Below are 20,296 nucleotides of genomic sequence, written 5' to 3' on the forward strand. Positions count from 1 at the left end.
CCAGAAGAGTATTTACCTTTATTTATGATGTAGCACGGGTTTCTGCTCAGGGTTTCTGCTGGGCTTTAAGTAAACGATCCAAAACATGCGCGATTACTTATTTAGCATTAATTATGCATTATTCATTCGCTGAGACTTGCCTGCCTTCGAGATAACTTGAAGCAAGAGGTTTCATGGAAGCTAAATAATAAATACATTAGCGAAATTTAAGGACAAGAGATTTGACTCCATTAATTCCAAACCCAGCAGCAATGCATCACTTCTTTAATATTTAATAATACCAATCCACATACTTACGCACACTTTCTCCTTCTTACATATTCCCACTTACAATACAGTAATATTTCAGATTCACAGTGATTGCACCCCCAGCGTCCTCTATCGATAAATCACACCGTGTGGATTCTCCCCGAGTCGTCTAAGAGCACAGCTGTGGCTCTGCACTCGTTTAAAACATCTCATTTACAGAGGAATCTAAAGTGATTAGAGACGGGAGCTGATAGATAACCTCTCAGGACTTCCTGAAAACACATCTCTGAGATTTATCATCATGATACCAAAACCCGATTAAGGAGGCGTTTTGGCCATAACTTATCTTTCCCTTGATGCATATAATGACACTGGTAAAAGAATGAGTCACCGAAAACCAGCGATACGCCAGATCAGACTCTGCACATATTCACAGCCAACGCAAAATTACAGACGTTTCAAAATCTGGTTATCGGCCTCCACACAAATATTAACTTAGGCCAACTGTATGATTTAGCAATGATGCAAATGAGCACCAGAAAATGACAGGTCATTCTAAACATAAATACAAACCATTTCATGTGTAATCACATATAGAGGCATTAAAAGGTATTTGGACACATTTAAAAATATCTGAATGTCACTGAATTAGACAAGTGGCATCTGCAAATGAATAGTCAAACCATTTGCAAAACTAACTTCACTTTCCTGAGTCATTTTGCATGGACCAACTTGTGTCAAGGGCTGTGTTCCAAAACCTCAAGCATCTGCCGTACTGCCCATCTGTTAATGACTCAACAGGAAGTGTTTGGTTTACAGACACCTCCTACGAAAACAGATTTCCAAAACCATTTAAAAAATTAATGACTACAATGGTTATTTTTTTCAGTGGAACTGGAAGCAAAATAACAATAGGATATTTAAGAATTAATCAGCCTGGTTCAGTCAATCCATAAGATAACATTTTATACCTTCCATCAGTTGCTAAACCCCATGCACATGGTTGCAGGATATATTAGTAAAAATACCCTTAAAGGATTAGTTCACTTCCAGAATAAAGATTTGCTGATAATTTACTCATCCCATGTCATCCATGTTCATGTCTTTCTTTTTTCAGTCGCAAAGAAATTAAGGTTTTTGAAGAAAACATTCCAGGATTTTTCTTCATATAGTGGATGTCAATGGTGGCCAACGAGTTGAATGTCCAAATTGCAGTTTCAGTACAGTTTCAAAGGGCTCTACACGATCCCAGCTGAGGAATAATGGTCTACCGAAATGATTGGTAATTTTCTAAACACACAAAAAAAAAAACACTGTACATTTATATTCCTAACCACAAATGCTCGTCCTGCACTAGCTCTGTGATGCACGTCTTTAACTTCAGGCATTACGTAATCACATTGTAAAAGTCACGTTCAGTTAGTTCTCAGTCTGTGTGCTTCGATTTAAAAAGGTAGGGTAGGGCGAAAAAAAACATCTCATTTTTTCCTCCAAAGCATATAAATTTTATCTTATTTTGTTAAGGGTGCTTGACTTTCTTTGCATGTTCACATTGTAAACACTGGGTCAGAACTACATCACGCATGCATGATTACGTAATGTGTGAGGTCGAGTTAGTGCAAGATGAGCATTTGTGGTTAAAAAGTATATAAATTTGTATTTTTCTTTCAAAATGACTGATTGTTTCTCTAGACAAGACCCTTACTCTTCAGCTGGGATCATTTAGAGCCCTTTGAAGCTGTACTGAAATGGCAATTTGGAAGTTGAAACCGTTTGGAGAAAACATGGAGAAACATGGAGAAAAATCCTGGAATGTTTTCCTCAAAAAAATTAATTTCTTAATAAGAAAGAAAGATATAAACATCTTGAATGACATGGGGGCAAGTAAATTATCAGGACTTTTTTTATTTTTTTTATAGATTTTCTGGATGTGTCTTGATGCCTGCCCTCCTCCTCATACTGAAAAACGTATTTTCTCCCTCAACTTCAAAAATCATTTCAAAATCACCCTACATCGCTGCAGAAGTTCCAACCAAGTCTTTGCAAAGTGAACATGCAGAGAAGATCAAACACCCTTAACAAAAAACGTAAAACAGCGATATAGGGCGATTTTGAAGTTGAGGGAGAAAATACGGTCAGAGTTTTTCAACATTAATTTCGACAATACACAGAGTTCAGAGAGAGTAAGACAAGGCGAGCATTTAAAGTTAAAAAGTATATAAATTGTATTATTTTTATGAAAATAACCGATCGTTTCCTAGATAAGACCCTTCTTCCTCGGCTGGGATCATTTACAACCACATTTGGGATCGTTTGAAGCCACATTTAAACTGCATTTTGAAAGTTCAAAATTGGGGCACCATATCAAAATGTTTTCCTCAAAAAACATATTTTTTTTTACGACTGAAGAAAGAAAGACATGAACATCTTGGATGACAAGGGGGTGAGTACATTATGTGTAAATTGCTGTTCTGGATGTGGACTTTTCCTTTAATGTATTTGTGGAAATCGTGATACATTAGTTTCAAGATTCTGATGAACAGAAAGTTCGAAAGAACTTTTTTTTTTTGGTAACATTACAAATGCAGCGTTGTGTCATGAAACTCTAGATGGCACAATCCAACAGGCTCTAACTCAATCTAACATAACGACATCATTATTCACATGGCGCAGGCCAATGAGCTTGCTGCACAAGATTCAAATAGCATTTGCTGTAGCAGTTACAGTGCTTCAGAAACCCTCCACCTCCCTTAGTGCCACATGCATAGATCTGCTACAGGGTGACCGTATCAGCATTAACCCTTACCATTTTTTGGTGCAAAAACATTGAAGTAACTTGACATAATCACTGTAGACCAGCAATAATAATTTTCATTTTAATTACATAATAATGGCAATATATACACCGTAAAAAATAAAAAACACAATTTGTTGAGTCAGCTTAAAATAATTTGTTACCCTGCTGCCTTAAAATTTTAAGTTCAGTCAACTAAAAGTTTAGTCAACTTGAAATGTTAAGTTGTATTAAGTAACAACTTAGATATTTGTGTTTGCTAAACTTAACAGATGGGTAAGTAACCCAGCTGCTTTAAAATTTTAAGTTGATTCAACTCAAATATCTAAGTTGTCACTTAGTATAATTTAACATTTCAAGTTGAATAAACTTTTTTTGAGTTGACTGAACTTAAAATTTTAAGGCAGCCAGGTTACAAATTATTTTGAGTTGACTCAACAAATTGTTTTTTACAGTGTACATGTCAAAGTCAGACATGCCCCTTTGCCAGCATTGATGCCTGGTTACTGGTTTAAACTTGGCCCAGGTTTTAAAAGATTTTTGGGTCAGCACACCTTAATAGCTTCAACAATTGATTGCCAATTAAGTTTAGAATACAATGAATTTAGGCCCAGATTATGCAGAGCTGTAATAGCTGCGAATGATGGATATTTTGATGAACTGAAAATGTAACTTTTTTTCTATGTATAAACTGCTTATGTAATAAAGTATGTTTTCGTAGTTTGTGTTGTCCTTTATCAGTGCAAAATTATCACTAATTAAAAAGGATTCATGCCAATATTGTCAAAACCCCAGTTTTCTAGGGCATTTCCAAACTTTTGGAGGGCAGTGTATACCCAGTAACAGTATTTCCTCCATGCTCACAGCAGCATGTCTGTGGATGTATTGGCAGAAGCAAGTCTCTGTACTTGCTATGATGCTGCAGAAGCAGCGTAGCAGATTTATTCCAGCAAGAGCAAACACATTAACATTGCCATGTATATTACCATGCTAAACTATTAGAGAGTTGTCATGACAATGTATTTACTATCAATTTTGATTTAATGCATCCTTGCTGAATATTAAAATTTTAAAACTGTAACATACCAACATATAAATTTGCACTCTAAATATATTCCAAGAATTCTGTATTTAGACAGTGAAGTTCATACAGACCTTATTCATGAGTACACACTACAGTAGGTTGTCTCTGATCTGGATAAATCTAGAAACAGCAACATACATGCAGAAAACATTCACAGGCTTGAGTTCTGGGGTCCTGCCTTCAATAAGGGATGAAAATAGCTGCCCGTTTCTTACTTTCCTTATCATTTGTTCATAAAGGCCCACACCACTGCTGCTCTGATGAATCAGCGTGGTGGAACATCATTAAAACTTTTAGAAATCATTTGACTTTCAAATTGAAATGGAATATTGTTTTTTTTTTCGATCTCTTTAAACGTCTGTGTGTCTGACAGTGCACGGTAATACTCATGGTACCTCGCTCTGTTCTGGGATCTGTTGTTTGTTAAACCATGGAGAAAGAGGCACTGGAGCGCCAAGCACACAATGAATTTTAATGAAGATGTAGAGAAAGAGACATTTCTGACAAAGTTAAACTTTCTGATTTAGAAGAGATGGGCAGAAATTCATCACACACACATTTTGTGATATACTTTAAAAAGCAAGAGAAACGTATCAAGGGAGCTCGGTTTCATAATAATTTAATTAATCTACTTTCTGAAAGTTTAATTAAATAATGTGTTGAAAAAAAACCACTCTTTTCCAACCGTAGGACATTTTCTGCCACATTTAACCCTGGGTTATGGCCTTACCCTCAGAAATCCAATGTTTCACTCTTATAATTCTGAATGCAATGCTTTTAACCCTGGGTTATGGATTTTGTCAGCCAAAGTGTGTCAACTCAGACCTACAATTTATCCCATCTGACCTTCAGTTATAAATACCACTCACCATGGTCTTTTGACACAGACTTGCACATCTTATCAGACTTTTGGGAAATGCTTCCTGACAGTTCAGAGTTTCTGTCTGGTGTCTCACTCGAAATCGGCTGAGTCTGGTTATCTGCTTCTTCGGTTCTCACCTTTTAAAAAGACGTAAAAACATGAATGCTGAACCAAACGTATATATAAGTTTCTCATATTTATATCACTATAAAAAGCCTTAAAAATAAATAAGTAGTAGAAACACGTTGCAGCTGTGATCTTAAATGTATTCATTATGCATAATGTCAAACAGAAATATTATCAACATACCTTTAAAACATCCAAACTGACTTTGTGAAAATTTTTAGACTTGTACTCTTGCATGCGCAGGTGGTTTTCTTGATATTTTTCCTCCACAATTTGCCTACAGTAAGACAAAACTTGCATTTAGGTTTACACTTTACACAACCAGTTCTTCATCAGAACAGATTTGAAGAAAATTAGCATTACATCACTTGTTCACTAATGGATCCTTTGCAGTGAATGGGTGCCGTCAGAACGAGAGTCCAAAAAGTGAATAAAAACATTGAAATTAGAACTGTCAAATGATTAATCGCGATTAATTGCATACAAAATAAAAGTTAGAGTTTGCCTAATATATGTGCATGTATTGTGTGCAATTATTATGCATATTAAATACAAACACATTCATGTATATTTTTAAGAAACATTTACAAGTATATGTATTTATTATAATTTTGATATAATTTATATTATATATAAATATAAATATTTTGTACATAAATAACATATTTCTCCTAAATATATACATTAATTTGTGCATTTATATACATCATAATTACACACATATATTAGGCAAACTCAAACTTTTATTCTGTACGCGATTACCCCCAATTAAAACGTGTTCATAAGAAACAAATCCACCAATAATAGGCCAAACTGGCTAGAAACTGGCTGGAAAAAGTCCTTTCCTGTTTTCCTCTCACTTAAAAATCCACTGAAACTGTTTTGCTTGTAAACAGGTTTTTATATTTTGTTTTTACTGGAGAAAGCAATACTATGCATAGAGGATTCAAGGTGTGTAAAAAAAAAAAAAAAAAAAAAAAAAAAAAAAACCCTTAATGATGGATGTTTATTACAAAACACGCAGGTTGAGTGCATAAGGCATTAATTGATGGACTGGAGTCATGTGGATTACTTATGGATTATTGTGATTTTTTTGTCAGCTGTTTGGACTCTTATTCTGACGGCACCCATTCACTACAGAGGATTCATTGGTAAACAAGTGATGTAATGCTAAATTTCTCCAAATCTGCTCAGATGGGGAAATAAACTCAACTACATCTTGGATGGCCCAATGTTCTTCTGAATATCATACTTTCTGGGTAGCAAATACATGAAAGAATTTTCTTTTATGAGTCAACCAGCTTTAAGAAATAATATAGTGTGAAAATGTGCATATGCGTGTCATATGAGCTAACACTGACTGTTCCTATTCTATCAGTGCATCATACATTACACAAAGAATCAGAGCCGACGTGAGACAGGCTGCCAAAAATCCTTGCACCGTGAAAACAGAAAAGCCCTGACACTCATGCTAACTGTATGGAATATGAACTGCGAGTCACATTTGATTAACATTCAGTGTGACACGGTCAGCGCAATGAACGTCACTCACTTCAGCTTTCTTGCTTTCTCATCTGCCACTTGCAGTTTCCGGAGCCGCATGCGTTCTCTCGGGCTCATTTTCTGCACCTCTGATCTCTCCCGCAGTGTCTGCAGATGTACCTTCTTCTGCCTGTGGGGTTCAAGGACTACATTTACTGAAATGACTAATGATGACTACTTTTTTTGCTTTACAGACATTGCTTGAACTGTGTGATCAGAGCTGATGTGAAGAAGTTGTTGATGTTCATGAATTTGCCATCAGGTTTATTAGTCAGCATATATATTAGTTTGCTATTATTAAAAAATGTGGAAAAGGAATAGGAAAGAGAGAATGAGTGTCTGTATTTTTGACTGGAAGTGCATTTATAATTCATGAAAATCTAAAAAGAAATAGGCCATTTTATTTGAAGTTAGGATTTAATTCAACAAAAAATAAGAGTAGAATCCAAACAAGAAAAAGTATATCATTAGGTTATTCATGAGAACTTGTGTTAGACAGCTTCAGATGCTTTGTGTGCAGTCTTTGGACACCAAGCGTACTAGAATGGTATTTGAACGAGCTAATGAGCAAAAGGTTCAGTCAGATTTCTCAGTTCAAGTGGAGGCTGCATATCACTTCATGCAAATGGCTTAGCTTTATGCCTTATGGTGAAGACAGACAAAAAGGAAAATAAAAAGGTCTAAAGGAAGTCACTAATTTTTTATACATACTGTAAAACAAACTATTTTCCAGAACTTTACCTGCCATTTGTTTTTAAAATAGCAATATTTTTTTAAAAAAGCAAATGATCACTCAGATGCTCTTATATACTCAAATATTTCATAATTTCATCACAATTTATTAAAACCATGTTCTCATACAACAACAGAGATCTTCATGAATACTTCAGTATTGAATATTCAAATATAAATGACTCTTAAAAAGACAAAAATATAACTAAATAAATAAATATACGGTGTCTGAAATGTTCACCAAGGCTGCATTTATGATCAAAAATATAGTAAGAGTAGTAATAATGTGAAATATTAGAACAATTAACACAATTTAACATCACTGCCGTTCAAAAACTTATGTTCATGTTTTTAAAGAAGTGTCTTATGCTCAAAGTTCCATTTATTTGATCGAAAATACAGAAAAAAGTAATATTATGAAACTTTATTGCAATTTAAAATAACAGTTTTCTATTTTAATATACTTTTATATCAAAATATATTTATACTTTAATATATAATGTATTTCTGTGATGCAAAGCTGACTTTTCGTCAGCCATTACTCTTCAGTGTCACACAATCCTTCAGAAATCATTATAATATGCTGATTTATTATCAATATTGGAAACGGTTGTGCTGCTTAGTATTTTTTGGAACCTGTGATATTTTTTTCAGGACTCTTTGATGAATAAAAAAATAGAAATCTTTTTTAACAATATAAGTCTTTACTATCACTTTTTATTTTACTATCACTAATTTCTTTCAAAGAAAGAAAGAACAAAAATTACTGACCCCAAACTTTGAACAGTAGTGTATATAGTTACAAAAGATTTCAATTTTAAATAAAACTGTTTAATGTTTTATTCATCATCAGGGGCCAGTTGCATAAACTTAACCTCTATGTTAAGACAGCGTCTTAAGTACTAGTCTGATCAACTAGCAGTTAACCAAAGAGTAATCAGTCTTATTTGTTGGATTCAGCTTGGACTAATCTACATTTTTCTGTAACTGAATATAAAACATTAGGACCAGACATAAAGAAAAATTTGGCTGACTTACTTTTTAAGACTGGTCTAACCCCTTTATGCAACCGGCCCCTGAATGCTGAAAAAGTATCACAGGTTCCAAAAAAATGAAAAAATAAAAAAGTATCACAACTATTTCCAACATGGATAACAAATCAGCATATTAGAATGATTTCTAAAAGATCATGTGACACCAAACACTGGAGTAATGATGCTGAAAATTCAGCTTTTGCATCACAGGAATAAACTCTATTTTAAAGTATATTAAAATAGAAAACCAGTACTTTAAATTGCAATAATATTTCACAATATTACTGTGTTTTTCTGTATTTTTAATCAAATAAATGCAGCCTTGATAAGCAGAAAAGTCTTCTTTAAAAAAAATAAAATAAAAATCTTTTTGTATTTTAAAATGTAATTTATTTATTTATTCCTGTGATGCGAAGCAGAACTTTTCAATCTTCAGCATTACTTGATCTTTCGAAAATCATTCTACTATGCTGATTTGGAGCTCCAGAAACATCTCTTATTATAGTATTATCAATGTTAAAAAAAACTGTGCCACTTAATATTCTTGTATTTAGAATACTTAGTTTTTTTCAGAATTCTCTAAATGAATAATATGTTCAAAAGAAAAACATTTATTTGAAACAAAAATTAAACAAAAACATTCTAAATGTTTTACTGTCGCTTTTGATTCCTTGCCGATTAAAACGAAAAGAAGAACTTTTAAACTTTTTCAGTTTTGCTATCTATTTTGTCCCAGTACTCAAGGATCAATGAACTGCGCTTGATGGATCTCACTATGCACTGTTGGCTTTAACATTGCATAGATTTTCACTAGGTCATAGCTAATTATGATTGGCACATGCTCTGGTGACAAAGTTTTTAATTAGCATGAAAAGCGAAGACTGAATTAATGAAAGTCTGCTGCTCATAGACTGCCACCTGATTAACATGTTCCAAACACTGGCTATGCAGCAACACAGCTACGTACATATTTTTAGAAACTGAAAAAAAATATATTAGTAGAAAATAAAAGCACAAAAACAGTCCTGTTCCCAGAAATCCCTGGTGTAGGCAGTGTCATGCATTTCTAAGTCAATAGCGTTACTGTAGGAACAGAGAAGTGAGACTGCCTGTAAAACATCTCTCTCTCTCTGAGACTCGTGACTGTGGATTCACTTACAGTGCTCTCAGGATCTGCGACGCATCTCTCTCTTCCCCCATCGACTTGTCTCGCAGCGTCAGGCTAAAAAACTTGTGTTTCATGCTCTACAGTGAGAGAAATAACAAAAGAGATGAAGAATTGGTTAATGCTGTTCTCTGAGGCCTCATAAAAGGTAGTGTTTTGTGAGGAGCTGTGAAAACAAGACGCAAAACAGCAGCTACTTTTCAATCAGTATAAACTGTCGCAGACTCCTGCGATTCTCAGAACTCCTGAATCAGAGCAAACGGGAAAGGGGAGAGAAAGACTGATATTATCCTCAGGGAAGAATCTGCCACGAGCACGTTTAAAGAACAATACGAGACATTTGTAAGGCGCAAATTACACGGGCAGAAGAAAGACTGAAAACACAACACAACAACAGAGGAGGAAAAAGCCATCAGAGAGTATTGTGTTCGGAGTTGTCGTTTAGATGCCCTTTCCCTCTCTGATTACATGTTTCTGAGATGGTGACGGTGTAATAGTCAGTGGAAAACACATCTCACCAGGAGCTTTCAGATGGGGGTTAGGGGATCACTGGCTTCCAAAGGCAGAAACATATTACTAAGCGCCCTGATGTAAACAAGTCAATATGACTGCGAGTGATGAAAGGGTGCTGTAAACTGCAAATATTGTAACCAGAATGCATTAAACAAGGGCTATAAAAAAATAAATAAATCAATGCACAGGGCCATTACAAGCACATGATAAAGATGCCTATAGTGCAATTATATTTTCACAGTGGGATGGTTACATAATTCTTTCTGTAATGAAGAATACTAATGACTTGTACAGTATAACTCTAAGCAGTTAAGCAGACATTAGATTAGATTTATACATGATTCTTGGGTTCCAGTTATTAACAAGCCATCTTGGTTGAATGTGGGCGTTAGGTCATGTGATCTGGATGTTTACATCTTACTGTATTTGATACAATTATGCATTATGTTTAAAAGTAAGGGAAGAATTCATTAAGGATTATACCTGACACAGCTGTTCTGAGGAGTTTGTTATCTGACTCGCTTGATTTCACTTTATTTTATGTTCGATGGGATGCCAGCAGTATTTCAACCACCAACTGTTATTTTACAGAGAAAGTTACAAAAACACCTAGAACCATAATGAAGTCGAACCAGGCTGTGCAACAAGACGTTTTGTTTTAATTATGCTAACTGACAAAAATACATGAGGAGAAGCACTGTGGGGAAAAAAGTGATATAAAATAATAGCATAGATTTCTTGGATATTTCTTATTTGGATAAAAACTGCTTCAGGACTCAAGAATAATAGTTTTTTTTTCTTCTTTGGACCAGTAGTAATTTTAACTTTCCCTAGCAACATTTTCCCTGGTATTAGCATAAAATATTTTTTGCCTTTTTTTTTCACATAACTGGTAGAACTGGTAAGAAAAGTCACAATTGCGAGATATAAACTTGCATTTGTGAGAAAAAAGTCAGAACTGTGAGTTTATGTCACACAATTCTGAGAAAAAAGTCAATTGTTGAGTTAATATCTCACAATTCTTTGAAAAAAGTCAGAATTGTGAGCTTATATATCACAATTCTGACTTCAAATACTTGCAATTGTGAGTTTATATCATAATTCTGAGAAAAAAAAAGTCAGAATTGCGAGTTTATATCTTGCAATTCTGATGTTATTTCTCAGAATTTCAAGTTTATATCTCACAATTCTGAAAAAAAGTCAGAATCGTGAGACCAGTGTTTTTTTTTGTTGTCACTTTCCCTGGCAACAATTTCACTGGCATTAGCATAGAATAATTTTTGCTATATATTTTTTTAAATAACTGGTATAACTATTTATATTTTGCAATTGTTTTTAAATATAAATAGCTTTTTTTCTCAAAATGAAAATATGCAACAAATATGCAGCTACAATGTAATTCCACAACTATTTCTATTTTGCATTTTTTAAAAATGTAAACATCTTTTTTTCCCCCTAAATATGCAACATGCAACAATATGCAACAAGTTATTAATCATGCATCTACAATATAAGTTAATAAACATATCTGTTGGCAAACAATAGGATATGCAAATTAAACAAAAATCATCCATGTTAACCAGCTAGACAACATTATATTGGAAATAACATTACATTCTGAAGGTCTCTACAACATTTAAGTTTGCAGCACTGGCCCGTAAGCGACAAAGACCTGAATGTTGGAATATTTTCACACAGGGACCATAGGACAAAGAGAATAAAGTTGTAATTATAATAGATAAAATGAAATAAAATATGTCTGTCACACTAGAATGTTTGGTGCAGACCAGAGTAAACGGCCCTTATTGTTGAGCTTTGGTCTGTAATTTTTACAGAGTTTGTTTGAGAAAATTGGGCCGAATTGAAATCGGCGAAAAAGAAATTTATGCAAGCTTCTCAGAGAAAAGTTGTTCTGTTCAAAAAGGATACAGAGGCGATCGCAGAAACATTCTGAACTTTTATACATTACAGACTGATCTATTGTTTGAGAGATACATAAAAATTCATATATTCCATGGAACAAGGGCAACTACGACAAGCCACAATCAATACAATCACCAAGCGGCAACAATGCCAATCACTGACATTTCAAAAGTACAATCTGAAAAGGTTATGCGCAGGGTGAGTCAAATGTGATGGCGAATCAATGATATGATGAGTATGCATAACAGACTTTTAGAAACCTATTGAGCTTGGCCGGCAATCAAAGTCTTCCTGGTGCATCATGGCCCTTCCCATTAACCTTTGAAGCAGATACTGTGAACGGCTGCTCGAATCGGCTGATCTGATTAACGGCGTCTCCTCACCTGCAAGCTCTCCTCAACGAACCTGCTCCTCAGCGCATCTGCTGCCGAGATCCTGCGTGAAGAATCCTTTTCTAACATACTGGCACCACAGGAACAGAGGGAGAGAGAGAATTATGCTTAAGACCTCATGAAATGCTGATAGTGCTAGTTGAATGCTTCTAAACCTGCTTGGATTTTGCATAATCTGCTTTGAAAAACGGCTGAATCAAACACGCCATTGATTTGTGTCTATCTGCTCATCCACAGCAGGCAGACAAACAGATATAGTGGGCTGACATGGGCCCGATTTATGCCTGGAGGAGGGCAGCATCTGTTTCTGGTACCTTTGCATTAGAGAGTTGAGCAGCCGTGAGTATGGTTCTGGCAGGGATGGAGTAGGTCCCTCCACAATCTTCATCACCACAGCCAAGAAGTTCTGTCCCTCAAAAGCATGCGCCAAACAGCACATCTCATAGAGGATGCAGCCTAAAGACCTGCGTGTGTGAAACAAATAAGAAATGCTTAAATTGACAGTCCACTGAGAAATTAATATTCTGTCATCATCTACTTACCCTCATATCAAATCCAAATCTGACTGACCATGACTGACTTTCTTCTGTGGAACATAAAAGGAGATATCTTGAAGAATGTTGGTAGCCAAACAGTTTCCCATTGATTTCCACTGTATTTTTGGTCCAAATGAAAGTCATAGGGAACTGTTTGGCTACGATTCTTCAAAGCATCTTCTTGTTCTGTTCATCCGTTCAGAGGCTTGCTTTAATATTTACATATAGCAGCCATTGTAATTTTAGCAAATGGAACACAAACAGTGGCACTACTGAATCTTAAAGTTCTCAATAGAAAAGCCTGGAGGATATGGGTCAGCGTGTAATAAAATAAGAATATAAAAGATGAATAAAAAAAAAGAACAAAGATATCATTATAATTTAAAAAATATTTTTTGAATTTTTCTTAGTGTGATACATACTTGCTTGACTTTTTTTCTCAGAATTGCTAGAAAAACTCAGAACTGTGAGTTACAAAATCAGAATTCTGAGATATAATCAAGAAATGTTAGAAATGTGAGTTTATATCCTGCAGTTCTGAAAAAAAAATCAGAATTGCGAGTTTATTTCCTGCAGTACTGAGAAAAAAATCAGAATTGTGAGCTCATATCATGCAATTCAGAATTTATAATTTGCAATTGCAAGTTTATATCACACAATTCTGAGAAAAAAAGTCAGAATTGTGAGTTTATATCATTATCATGCAGTTCTGACTTTATAACTTGCAATTGTGAGTTTATATCTCACAATTCTCAGAATTGTGAGTTTAAATCCCGAAACTCTGATGTTATAACTTGCAATTGAGTTTATATCACGCAATTCTGACTTTATAACTTGTAGTTGCAAGTTTATATCACACAATTCTGAGAAAAAAAGTCAGAATTGTGAGTTTATATCATTATCATGCAGTTCTGACTTTATAACTTGCAATTGTGAGTTTATATCTCACAATTCTCAGAATTGTGAGTTTAAATCCCGAAACTCTGATGTTATAACTTGCAATTGAGTTTATATCACGCAATTCTGACTTTATAACTTGTAGTTGCGAGTTTATATCACACAGTTCTGGAAGAAAAAAGTCAGAATTGAGTTTATATCCTGCAGTTCTGAGAAAAAAGTCAACATTGTGAGTTTAAATCCCAAAAGGCAGTTCTGAGAGAAAAAAAGTCAGAATTGAGTTTATATCCTGCAGTTCTGAGAAAAAAGTCAAAATTGTGAGTTTATGTCACACAATTCTGACTTTAGAATTTGCAATTGCGAGTTTATATCACACAATTCTGAGAAAAAAAGTCAGAATTGTGCGTTTATATCCCACATTCTGAGAAAAAAAAAGTCAGAATTGTGAGTTTATATCACACAATTCTGAGAAAAAAAGTCAGAATTGTGCGTTTATATCCCACAGTTCTGAGAAAAAAAAAGTCAGAATTGTGAGTTTATATCACACAATTCTGACTTTATAACTTGCAATTGTGAGTTTATATCTCAGAATTCTGAGGAAAGACAGTCGGAATTGTAAGTCTGTATCACACAAGAAAGAAAAGAAAAGAAAAAATGCTAATTTGCAATTAGCATTATACAATTTTTATTCAACGTGGAAGTCTTGCCCGACTGGAACGATGCTTTACATTTCCAGTCTCTGGTGTTTCTTGTCAAATTAACGTATTTTCATAAAAAATGGTTTTAAGAAGCACATGGTGCCATAGTTTCGTCACTTCACAGTGTCGCAATAACCATCTTTTCCCAGTAACTCACCTATATTTTAATGAGTAGGTAGATGACATGAAGCGACACAAGGTTAGCTACACTGAAAACAGATGAGGGCACATATATACAGCTCCCAGTTGGGATGAAGTTTGTGGGATTTTGTCCACAAAATAATAAGAGCACACATTATTTTATTATTTCACGCAGTGTAACTTAAGCGCTGCAAGCCATGTCGTTTTCTTTTGTCATTGTTTATGCAAGGCATACAGCGCCAGACAGGCATAGATTTGCTGGTATCCAAAACAAGTACTTTACAGGGATTTCTAAAGCTTATTGCTGTTACTGTGGCAGCCAACAACTGCACAGCTTAACCCCTGCGCACCTTTATATGGATTTTTTTGATGGAGACCGGAACGTGAGAGCACCCAAACGGAAGTTAGAATCCGTTACCCAGTATTCACTGGTTACTCAGAAAAAAGGTGGATAGTAAAAACGTTCTCTTGCCCCATTTGTAAATACACAAAAAATACAAAGAAATATAGGCAGAATTTGTGTAAGGATGTGTCTATTTTAGCTCACGCTTCTGCTCTCTATCTCTGTTAAGCAGCACATTGACCCCATTCCTCCAGTGTGCCTGGTGCTTGTGTTCTTACTGACTCGAAACCACAGAGTGAAGAGTCCAATTCCCAATAGGCTGCTTTATGAGTCTGAACAGAGACCCATAGCTCCCGGTTGCACATACACAACGAGGTGATTGCGTGAGAAAAAGCATGACCCTTAAATTAGCAGCTAGTGCCTGTAGCCGTTTGGCAAATGAGATTGTCTTCTCTCCTTCTTCTTCATTCTGTCTTATTGTTTTCTGGTCATTTTTCCCCCACAGTTTTTCTACTTTACTAATACGCTGTTATCTCACTATTTCCCAGTGGATCTTGTTTCCCCATGTTTCCTCCCTTTATATATCTATCTCAGCAGTACTGTAAGTGAAGGGGGAGGAGAGGACAGAGCTCCGGTGGTGTTAAGGGGCTGTCATGGGAAGATCTTTAAGAGGGAACCTCGCCTTGCTGCCTTTGGAAACGTCTCATGCCATGAATTTTTATTCTTCCCCTACCCACACATACAGACACACAGCACAGATGCAGATTGTTACAGCTCAATAGGCAACTGGAAATATCAGAATTTATGTTAATTATGCTTGCCATTTTTCACATGCACTTTCAACTACACCTGATTGCATCTTTCAGTACATTTTTAGTTAAAATTACTAAAAAAAAAAACATTGATGTGATGAGCATTCATAGATTGCCAGAACTCACAAATTTTTCAAGACTACCATTTGATAGCAATCAAACATAATACCTCATTACTTGCAATTTTGCATAGTGATGAGTTTCGATGAGGGAATAACTTTTGCAAGTTGCTTGCTGAGAACTAGAACTGCTGGAAGATACATCACTAGTCAAACATTTGGACGCACAAACATAAAATCACCAAAATAAATCAATAAACAATATTTAAGTAACTGAAACAATTAAGCAGAAACAATTTTTATTCAGAAATTGCTAGTAAATTTTACAAATAATACAAAGAAACTGTAATTAACATACTGAATAAGTGTAAAATTTGAAAAACAAATAGTATTTCATTGTAAAACACTGCAATAATATTTGTTTTGCTCGAAAATCTTGAATTTTGTCTATGAATATTGGCAACAAATAATTTCAAACATAATTCTTTAGATCAAAAGGTTTTTAATATCATGAAAAGCATAAATACAGTCAAATGTGTGTAAACTTTTGACTAAGTGTAATGTACTGCAAAGGTAAAACCCATACAGTGCAAAACCCAATGTCTTGGTTGGTTAAAAACAAACTCATATGACGTAATGTTTCTGTTATTCTTACCAGATGTCTGATTTGGAGTCATATCCTCTGTGGCTGAGGGCTTCAGGGCTCATGTAGTACGGGGTACCTGTGAAGGTGGTTGCCAAGTCACATGACCCCATCAGCAGACAGGATACACCAAAGTCACCTTTAAAAGGGTTTAAAATAAATACATTAGCATAAACAGATTTTAAAAATGAGTTTTTCAGACTACAAAACATCCAAATTAAAATATATACACTACCAGTCAAAAGTTTTTGAACAGTAAGATTTTAATGTTTTTTTAAAGAATTCTTTTCTGCTCACCAAGCCTGCATTTATTCAATCAAAAATACAGCAAATTATTTAAAATAACTACTTTTTGTTTGAATATATTTTAAAACGTAATTTATTTCTGTAACTAAAGCTAAATTTTCAGCATCATTACTCCAGTCTCTAGTGTCACATGATCCGATTATATAACTATATATATATATATATATATATTTATTTATTTTTTTTTTTTTTTTGGAAATATGAATTGATAAATTGATTAAAAGTGATGACAAAGACATTTATAATGTTAAAACATTCAGATAAATGCTGTTCTTCTGAAAAAGCAGCAGAAGCGACTTCTTTAAAAAAAACATTAAAAATCTTACTGTTCAAAAACATTTTTACTGGTAAAATGTAGACTAACAAACACGTGAGCAACTGAGTACCATGCACATGCTTATTAAGATGAATTTTGAGTCACAGATAGTAGGAAATGTGACTTGTGAATGATCGAATCTACATACAAATACATGCTAGGCCAACAAATATTCTTCCAAAAACGTACCCGAAAAAAGAGCTTAAAAGAGATTCAGCTAGACAAACATTAGGATACTGAGCAAAGCTGCACATTTGTAAACAATTTAGGAGTTGCCAGCATGTTTAAAGCACACATGATACTTTTACTGTTAGAGGATTATTACTGATTCACTTTTTATGATTAAAATTTTTCGGTAGTTATTCCTTAAAGGGGTCATCGGATCCACCCCGACAGGCATCTAAGAATGGCTTGATTAGATAAAGGGGATATTATTTTTACAGATTAATTAAAAACCACTGCATGGATTTTTATCATTATAGGGTGGTTGTGTACATACACTGCCAACGCACATTAATATTCAAACATGTAAAAGTGAACTTTGCATCCGATGACCCCTTTAATGATCTGCTTGTTAACTGTCACGGCTATTGAGATTTATGCGCTACTGTAGGTGCTGAGAGACTGTGTGTGTCCTCTTAAGGCTTCAATTTGTGCCTTTTTTAGAGGTAAAAAGCCTTGCAAGATGTCGTCTCCTTCGGAGCAAAGCAGTCATTTAAAATAATGATAAAGACAAAGCTTCCTGTGTTGCTAATTGAACATCTGCTGAACAAGAGATCTGTGGTTGCTGTGACACAAATTTATTAGCTAAATGAGACATTTAACATTTAGTGAATGTAGAAATACAAGTTGGCTTAGCTACTGTAAGTTATCGTACGCTTGCTGGAAGTAACATTTAACTGTGTGAAGCACTTTGACTAAAACTTGAAAATATCTTGCATAATGCTGACATGATATGTGACTTTTCTCAACGTTTCATTTTTTACAGTGTGACCTAAGAATTAGTTTGAAGCAAACCCTGTTATTTTGGCAGGCTAAGGCACAAATTGACGTAAAGCAACACAAATGCACAGATTAGCGCTCAAGTGAGTCTACTGTACAAAAGAATTTCATACTTCAAGAACGCACAAATCCATTATTCTCCACTAAAAGGAGCTAAAAGTAACTTTGTGCTGACAGGTTCATAACACAAAGTATGACAGCAAATTTTGATGTGCATCAAAGCACTGAAAATGAAAATATACAAAAGCATCTAGCTTTTCTGTCATTCTATAAAAACTATCTGACATAGTTGACCGAAGTACTTTTTTTTTTTTTTTTTACTGGTTAATGATCTTGTTTCTTTGTAGACGAGTGTCTTATAAAAGAAGGGCCTGTTTTACCAAATGGGAGGGCTTTTGGTGCCATTAAAAGTTGCTTTTAAAAGCATTGCCGGAACATCAAACACACATACAGCATCCTTTGGGCTGCGAAGCAAAGCTTACCTATCTTAACAATGTTCTTCCTTAGAAATATATTTTTGGCCTTTAGATCTCTGTGAAGTATTCTCCTGTTTAAGGAACACAAAAAAAGATTTAATAGAAGCTATGAGAAGTAAGGATTTAGAGATGTGTTATTCCATTGTGGGCATATTCGTCTTGTAAACTGCAAACTTTAATGTAAAGGCAAGCTATAAAAGACTAAAAACAAATAATATTGAATGTATAAATAGAAAATAGGTCAGTTATGAATTATTCACAGGGGAAAGGAGGATGGCGTTTACCTCTGATGTATGTAATGTACTCCCAACAGAAGCTGACAGAGCCATTCGCAGACCTGAGGCTCTGATAACGTCCGGCCAGTGCGTTTCAGCTCTTCCAACTTACAGTCCAAATCTTTTTCCTGTGGAACAAAGAGAAATTAAAGAGGCACAAAATGTTATACATGAAAATCGATCTTTTTTGCATGAAGCACTGGGAATCCTGGCTACACAGAGCAGACTTAACCGAAAAGTAGATTAAGTAAACAGTCTTTGTTCCCAAAAAGATACTTCAAAGACTAACACTGTGGTGGTTTCCTATGTGTACATTCTCTCTGATCTTTCTCTGTTTGCATTAGTGGATTGTGAAGTTGTCTTTAAGAATGTGAGTCTTTGGGCACCTATTTACACTTCAGACAAACCCACATTTTCCTGCTCACGCACACTGGCAGCACCAGTCACGATGCCCGGAGTCTCCCGAGACCTTTGCAGGGAGTGCGAGAGAGAGCAAAAGAGAAAGAGACCCCAGTGCTAATGATCAAAGGCGATTAAAATAATTCTGAGTGTCAATTAAAAAGATGGCTCATCCAAAAATGAATATTCCATCATAATTAAGGCCTACACACTGTCATTACAATCCTTTATGACTTTTTTTTCATTCCATGGAGCATAAAAGAACATACTGTATCATGCCTGCAGCTTTACAGCCAACGGACTGAGATGATAATCAAAAATGCTCTTACAAAATGTTCTCAAGAGCCATTAAAAGTCAGATTCGTTCAGTTTGTTCAGACTGTTCAAGTAAATAACAATTCACTGGTCAAATAAACTCATATATATATTTTCTTTTGCATTTAGTGTAAATTAGTGTTTAATGCTATCACCTTCATTGTTTTTATGTCAGATAAATACAACACAATTAACATCTGTTAAAATCTGTTTCTTCATTGGCACATATTTGGAGAATTTTAGCATTACATCACTTGCTCATCAATGGATCCACTGCAGTGAATGGGTGCCGTCAGAATGAGAGCTCAAACAGCTGATAAAAACATCAGAATGACCAATAAGAAATCCACATGACTCTAGTCCTTCAACTGACATCTTGTGAAGTGAGAGGCTTTATAAGAAAAAAAAAAATCAATCATTAAGACAAATCATGCTCAGTGAAAAAGTCATTTTGGCTGAATGAGGAGAGAAATATGCACAGGTCATGCTCTGTTTATAATCGAAAACAGTTCTAAACAAATATGTTGGTGGATTTTGATGTGAGAGGAGAAAGTTTTTTTTTTTTTTTTTTTTTTTTTTTTTAGGAAGTTACTAAAGGAAGTGCTATAGTTGAGGTCAAAAGTTTACATCCCCCTTTCAGAATCTGCAAAATGTTAATTATT

At 34.8% G+C, this 20,296-nt stretch overlaps 1 protein-coding gene across 2 annotated transcripts in view; it reads right to left on the reverse strand.

Annotated features, from left to right (window-relative positions):
• The window catches only part of nek11 (NIMA-related kinase 11), a 73,154-nt gene that overhangs the window by 29,728 nt on the left and 23,130 nt on the right, over positions 1-20,296 (reverse strand). For both annotated transcript variants that reach the window (XM_051132344.1, XM_051132345.1), the window contains exons 4-12: positions 18,930-19,048; positions 18,652-18,716; positions 16,558-16,684; positions 12,731-12,880; positions 12,408-12,486; positions 9,583-9,668; positions 6,668-6,787; positions 5,299-5,392; positions 4,997-5,126 (exon numbers count right to left, since the gene is read on the reverse strand). In XM_051132344.1, the coding sequence (XP_050988301.1) occupies positions 4,997-5,126; positions 5,299-5,392; positions 6,668-6,787; positions 9,583-9,668; positions 12,408-12,486; positions 12,731-12,880; positions 16,558-16,684; positions 18,652-18,716; positions 18,930-19,048 (970 nt within the window). The remainder of the gene's footprint in view (positions 1-4,996; positions 5,127-5,298; positions 5,393-6,667; positions 6,788-9,582; positions 9,669-12,407; positions 12,487-12,730; positions 12,881-16,557; positions 16,685-18,651; positions 18,717-18,929; positions 19,049-20,296) is intronic.

The sequence above is a fragment of the Labeo rohita genome, chromosome 16, assembly GCF_022985175.1.
Source record: "Labeo rohita strain BAU-BD-2019 chromosome 16, IGBB_LRoh.1.0, whole genome shotgun sequence".
Taxonomy (NCBI): Eukaryota; Metazoa; Chordata; class Actinopteri; order Cypriniformes; family Cyprinidae; genus Labeo; species Labeo rohita.